The sequence below is a fragment of the Heterodontus francisci genome, chromosome 48 (genome assembly GCF_036365525.1).
Source record: "Heterodontus francisci isolate sHetFra1 chromosome 48, sHetFra1.hap1, whole genome shotgun sequence".
In the NCBI taxonomy this organism is placed as follows: Eukaryota; Metazoa; Chordata; class Chondrichthyes; order Heterodontiformes; family Heterodontidae; genus Heterodontus; species Heterodontus francisci.
In genome coordinates this window covers 14,201,209-14,207,786 of record NC_090418.1, presented here as the reverse complement: position 1 = coordinate 14,207,786, position 6,578 = coordinate 14,201,209, and the positions used below count along the sequence as shown (strand labels likewise).

The 6,578-nt window shown below is 40.5% G+C and overlaps 1 protein-coding gene across 1 annotated transcript; it reads left to right on the top strand.

Moving 5' to 3' along the window:
* The first annotated feature begins 252 nt into the window (after window positions 1-252).
* LOC137357480 (probable G-protein coupled receptor 139) lies at window positions 253-6,173 on the top strand. Its single transcript, XM_068023826.1, has 3 exons — window positions 253-342; window positions 4,064-4,247; window positions 5,272-6,173. Exons 1-3 carry the CDS (start codon window positions 253-255, stop codon window positions 6,171-6,173), a joined length of 1,176 nt encoding a protein of 391 aa, XP_067879927.1.
* The last annotated feature ends 405 nt before the right edge of the window (window positions 6,174-6,578 follow it).

Genomic DNA, 6,578 nt, shown 5'->3' with positions numbered 1-6,578 from the left:
ACATGGATTTTAGAAAGGCTTTAACAAGGAGCACATGGCAGACTGGTTGCAAAAATAAAATCCAATGGGATCCAGGGAAATGCAACAAGGTGGCTTCGAAATTGGCACAGTGGCAGGAAACAAAGGGTAATTGTTGAACGGGTGTTTGGGCGACTGGAGGGTTGTTTCCAGTAGCGTTCCGTCGGCTCAGTAGTGGGTACCCTGCTTTATGTGGTATAAATTAACGATTTGGACAAAAGTGTATGGGGCATGATGAAGAAGTTTGCAGATGAAACAAAGATTGGCCGTGTGGTAAATACCAAAGAAGATGGCTGTCGGCTTCAAGAAGATATTGATGGTCAGGTCGGATGGGCAAAAGCTTGCCAAATGGAACTCAACCTGGAGAAATGTGAGGGGATGCTTTGGAGAGGCCAAACAGGGCAAAGATATAAAACAAAAACAAGAAATGCTGGAAATCTGAAACAAAAACAAGAAATGCTGGAATCACTCAGCAGGTCTGGCAGCATCTGTGGAAAGAGAAGCAGAGTTAACGTATTGGCTCAGTGACCCTTCTCGAATCACATATTCCCTCTCTCCCGTGCTTGCTGCTCCTCTGAACACAAAATCCCTGTTTACCACACTTTCTGGTCCTACAATTATGACTGCGCCTTTTCATGCTCTCTTTCAGCCACTTCAGCATTTTCCATTGGGGTTTGTTGCCCATCCCTGGCACCATCGTATCCATGCCATCTTCCCCTCGTGCTCGCTGTTGTGAGCAGCCTGTTTATTTCAATACACGGTACCTTGCAGATTGTTGCTGTGCACACGTGAACCAACGAGATAAAATTGCGCCAAAGAGCCCTTGCGGTTGATGTATGCAGATCATTAAAATGTCATCAGCAGGAACAGAAAATATTCAAAGGGGCTAATGAAATGCTGGCATTTATACCTAGAGTATTGGAATGCAAGTGGGTAGCAGTCATGTTCTGCTGTACGATTTCCCTGAAGGAAAGCGAGCAGTTCTCGGCACCTCACCTTAAAAATAATATATTGACCTTGAAGGGAGTGTAGCATGGATTTAGCATGATCGCTAGAATCCAAGGATTAAACTCGGGGAGCAATTAAACAAACTAGTGATGTGTTCCCTGAAATTAACTAAAATTTAGAAGGTTAAGAGGTGATTGATTTTTTACAATTTATTAAGGGGGAAAGATGAAGTAGAATACGAGGAAGTATATATGTTAGTTGGTGCCTCTGAGACGAGGGGGCATAGTCAAAACATTGCGGCCAGACCTTTCAGGAGTGAAATTAAGAAACATTTCTTCATGCAAAGGATGCTAGAAGTTTGTAACTCACTTCAGCAAAAAGCAATTGATGTCTGATCAGTTGTTCAATTTAAAACTGAAATAGATCGATTTCTTTTTTGTCAGTCACAGGGATTAAGAGGCATGGATCACAGGTGGGTATATGAAGATGGGTCGCAGATTATCCATGATCTCATTGATTGGTGGAAAGGACTCTGGGAACTAAATGATCTACACCGGTGCATCACTCACCACTGTGTCCATACTGCCGTTTTGTTCAGTTGGTGAGAATACGGTGTTAATAAAACCAAGTTTGACATTCTCCCCGTGAGCACTGTCAGACGTTTCATCGCTAAATTTACAACGCGTTCGGCCTAAGAGTCAACGCACTTATTTACCTGTGAATTAATAATCGTTTAATACTATCAATTTCTTTCTCTTCTAACTCATCAACCAAGGGGCCATCTGCCCTCTCAGGTGGAAAACAAGAAGCTACTGACGCTCGACAGAGAACGGGGCAAATTAGATTTTTTTTTTAATGAACGCAAGTATGCAATGGGAAACGTTTAAAGAAATACATCATACCTCTCATCGAATATACGTTCCGTTGAGGAATAAAAGCTCCACTTGAAAAGTGGCATTACAATGTATAATTGGACAAGTTAAGAATAACCACAGAGACGTTCCACAAATATTTTGTATCAGTCTTCACATTAGAAGGCTGATGGAACATGTTACAATTGTCTATATCAAGGATCTAGTGAGGATGAAGAATTTAACAAAATTAATAATATTAAAGCAAACGTGTTAGATAACATCATGGGACGAAATGCCGATAGATCGTTCGCATTTGATAGTCAACTTGTGGCTGCAGAGGTACTGGATGCATTTGTTTTAGGCTCCACAATTCCCGATGTTCCCGAAAGGTCCACCTGGATTCGAAAGTAGTAAATGTAATACCGTTATCATATCGAGGGTGTACAGGGGAAGTATGGGCTAGTTAGCCTGAGATTATAACTCGGGAAAATGCTATGATATAATGTTAAGTACGTGAAACAATAAAAACGATGTTTAACAAATTGTTTATTGTTTTTATTTGTGGGTGTAACTAGCTCTGCAGGTGAGGGATAATTAGTAACTGCAGGATGCTTGGGATTCCAGAGAAAATTCGAAAAGATGCTACTCAAGTGGTACTTTCACAAGGTTAGGGCTCATGGGATACGGGGTAAGACACTTACTTGATTTGATAATTAGTTAGCTGACAGAACAGGCAGCAAACAGACACTAGGGAAAAACAGGTAATTTTTGGGATGGTGGAGTGCAACTAGAGAAACACCACAAGAATCTGTGCTTGGATTTCAGCTATTTTATATCCAAATTAATAACTCAGATGAGGGTTATATCCAAAGTTGCTGACTGTACAAGGTTGGCTGGGAAGGTAAGCTGTGTGGAGGAAGTAAGGAGTCTACAATGCGTTAAGCACAGGTTAAGTGATTGGGCAAGACGTTGGTGATGCCACTGAAAGTTTTCCTCCACGCCTCATACCATCCAGAACTGGAACTATTTCGGTGAAGCTTCAGTATCGCTGAGCCAATGTCAGAAATGCAATCCATAACAGCACTATGGGTGTGCATACATCCAATGGAGAACCACTGTTCAAGAAAGACGCACACCACCAGCGTCTCAAGGGCTGTTAGGAATGGAAAACAAATGCTGGCATCACCAGCGACACTCACCACCCAAGAAGGAATAAAGAAATGCACAAAATGGGTGGAGGTTGCCAGTGTTGCTCGTTTAAGGTAATAAGCAGGGAAATTAGGGCACACTTTGTTAGAAGATGGAGAGAGGCACAAGATTCGAAATCAGTAGCTGGACAATTCCACCAGTTAAGAAATCGCTAAACGTCAGTCACACTTGTTGAGATAATCACCATCCAATATTGACAAAACCCTGAACTTTGACAGTGTAATGATGACGTGCAAACACTTGATGTGATAGTTTCAAATCTGTCTCCCTGTTTCTTAAGCAAGAATATTAAACTTTTAATTAAAATTCAGAAGAATCACGCATCAATAATTTCCAAGAGACGGTTCTTAACTGCAGCCAGCGATTGTTACAATAGTGCCCACAATAAAAGGTGACTAGATTTCTTCCTTCTTTCCTTTGTGTAAGACATTTTTATTCTGACCGGTATCATCAACTGGAAAAGATGCTTTCTGAATCAATTCATTTTGTACAAGAAGCAGCTTAGAATAAATATCCAGGAAATGTTTTTAAATTCTTGAAACGAAAGCAATATTGTGGAAGCTGGGAATCTGAATGATAAGAAAAATAGGCTGCAAACAATCAGTAAAACAGGCAGCATCTTTTTGAAGTTGCACCGCAGGTACGGAGGGCTTGATGGAAACTGTCAGTAATGTTATTATTTCAGATATTAAAATTCTTATGTTTTTCTTTTTACTTAACTTCTTCTTTGGTTGATCCTCTCGAATAGGAACACATTTGTTCGGGCTTTTATTTGATGACACTGGACAAATCCACTGTCTAGTAGCATTCTTTTTGAGAAAAGACATCAGTGAAATACTTCTTAGGATTGTGGGACTTGTATGAGTGAATGAAGGTCCAGCTTTAACCCGGTCTTCAAGGAAATGTCTATTTCGAAATCCCGCTGCTATTTTTAAACAATCCTGGAGTGAAGGCTGTTGACTTCATCTGTTTGTTCAGTGACTGTAAGGAAACCAATTATCTGACCTAATGGATTTGTGTTTTCGCCTATAAAGAATGGAGATCCTCTCAATGTGTCAATCGGAGAATTTCTTCCAGCATCAACAACATCGAATCATCGACTCTTACCAAAAGTGAAAATAATGTCTCTTAGTTTCCTGATAAAACTCAAAATTCTTTGGGCGCTTAATGATATAGAAAAGATTTACTTCCCCATCTTGGCTGCGATTGCTGTCCCGAGTAAGTTGCTACCTGGAGCTGGTACTTCAGTAACTGGAGTTTAGCAGCATGTAATATCTGAGTCTGCACGTCCAGAAATGTACTGTATGACATTCCTTATATTGCGATCGTGACTGCACTTCAAACTTGCAACCGTGAATATATGGGAAAGGTACTTCACTGGCCGTAAAGTGTTTTGCATGACCGGATTTTCTGTTCAGTGTCAATAGATGTGAGTTCTTCCTTCCTTCTTTCTCCCTTTCTTTCTTTCTTCCTTTCTTTTTCTTTCTTTCTTTCCTCCTTTCCTTCCTTCTTTCATCCTTTCTTTGCTTCATAATTCTTTATCCTTTATATCTCCCTTTATTTCTGTCTTTAATCAGTTTGTACAATTATTTGTATTTTCTCAACATGTATATTTGATTGTGACCTATGTTCCATGAATGTGAGCTCTCCTTCACTGATGTCAATCAAATTATTTTTGTGTACTTAATTTCGATCCGATTCAGTTAATGCGCAGTGGAAATCTGGAAAACTTCCCCATACCAGGCCATTCAAACGAGGTGAATTGAATGTTTCAAAACTGCGATTGATAGATTTTTTTCCCCCCCAGGATTAAGAATCCGTGGGGTGTGGATGGATGTTCAGATACAGATCAGCTGCAAACTAATTGAATGGCGTAACAGGTCCAACTGATTGAATAGCTGAATCACTTTCCACTGTCCATATGGAAGTGTGGCTCCCGATTTTTGTCCTCTTTTTATTTAATCTAAACTGACTTACTATTGTAACCTTGTTTCATTTGATTCCATTGTATCATTTAACTGCCGATTCATTACAGATTACTGTGATTGCAAAATATATAGACAGGATGTTGTGTCACAGAAAAGATAACAGATACCATCATATTTTTTTTCCGAATTTCAGTTTATTGTGAAGAACGTGAATAGACGTATTCCACATCCTTTTCCATTATTTCACCAAAGCACGTCAAACTTCTATTATTGTGGTGTTTGATGAGTAATTTACTATTCACTTCTGCTAACAGTTAACGTGGTGACGATTGTGATCCTATCTCGGGCAAAGTGTGGTCTGTCCAAATGTGTCACCTGCTATCTCGTAGCCATGGCAGCGGCGGACCTATTGGTCGTTATTTTCGATCTGATCCTAAGGCAGATTCCAATTGTTTATCGGGAACAATCTGCTTTTCTGCATTACATTAGAGTTTGTAATATCCACGCTGTCCTGCTTTATGCCTCCACAGACTGTTCTGTCTGGTTTACCGTCATGTTCTCCTTTGATCGATTTGTAGCCATTTGTTGTCAGAAGCTGCAAACAAAATACTGCACAGAGAAAACAGCCGCTGTGGTTCTCGGAACAGTGACTATGCTGAGCTGTATGAAGAACATATTCTGGTATTTTCTGTATGAATCTAAATATACGATTTCTAACAGTCCCTGGTTTTGCGTCGTGTTATCAGCGGTATCTCTCTCACTGGCCTGGGCTGTTACGGAATTAATGCATTACATTTTAACACCTCTTATTCCATTTATTTTGATTCTACTATTCAATGCACTGACGGTCAGAAACATTATAGTGACCAGTAGAGCCCGCAGGCGGCTGCGGGGTGGGAGCAGAGGGGACAGTCCCAGTGACCCAGAGATGGCGAACCGAAGAAAATCCATGATTTTATTGTTCGTTATATCGGGGAATTTCATACTGTTATGGGTGGTGTTTATGGTTTGTTCCATTTTGAAACGACTGGAATACATGTGGCACCTGGTTACTGTTTCCCTGCCAACATTTGTTCAAGAGATAGGCTTCATGCTCCAGCTCTTGAGTTGCTGCACAAACACGTTTATTTATGCAGTGACCCAAAGAAAATTCAGGCAGGAATTGATAAATGGAGTTAAATATCCTCATACAATTATTGTCAAATTAATCCGATGAAATGATCTCACAATATCTGCAGATGCGTTATCAATTGAAGCCACCCCCACCCCTCAACCCCCACCGCTGCACCCCCACCCCCTCCCCCACCGGTTCTCCCTGTGCTATTCGGAATGTGTTTAATTTCCAGGCAGATGTTGAAATGATTACATCGAACATATTATCATGCTCAGTTGTCTGTACCATTTGCCTGTTCTTGAATAAAGCAGATTTTGATCTGTGGTGAATGAGAGTTTGCCAATTGCTAACTTGCTTCATCATTTGATAAATTGTAGGAGAACAAATATAAATCTGTGTCAGATCAGAAGGGAATGCTACTGCTAAATTCCTCATCCGAATACCGCTCACTCCCCAGTGCTGGAACATCACACAATATAAGTCAGGAGTCTTGGTACAGTGCACCCG

Coding starts and splice junctions, on each gene's coding strand:
- LOC137357480 (XM_068023826.1), top strand. CDS start 253: ATGAAGAAGTTTGCAGATGAAACAAAGATTGGCCGTGTGGTAAATACC. Junction 343..4,063: donor AAGAAGATATTGATGGTCAG/GTCGGATGGGCA, acceptor TCGCCTATAAAG/AATGGAGATCCTCTCAATGT. Junction 4,248..5,271: donor GGCTGCGATTGCTGTCCCGA/GTAAGTTGCTAC, acceptor TTCTGCTAACAG/TTAACGTGGTGACGATTGTG.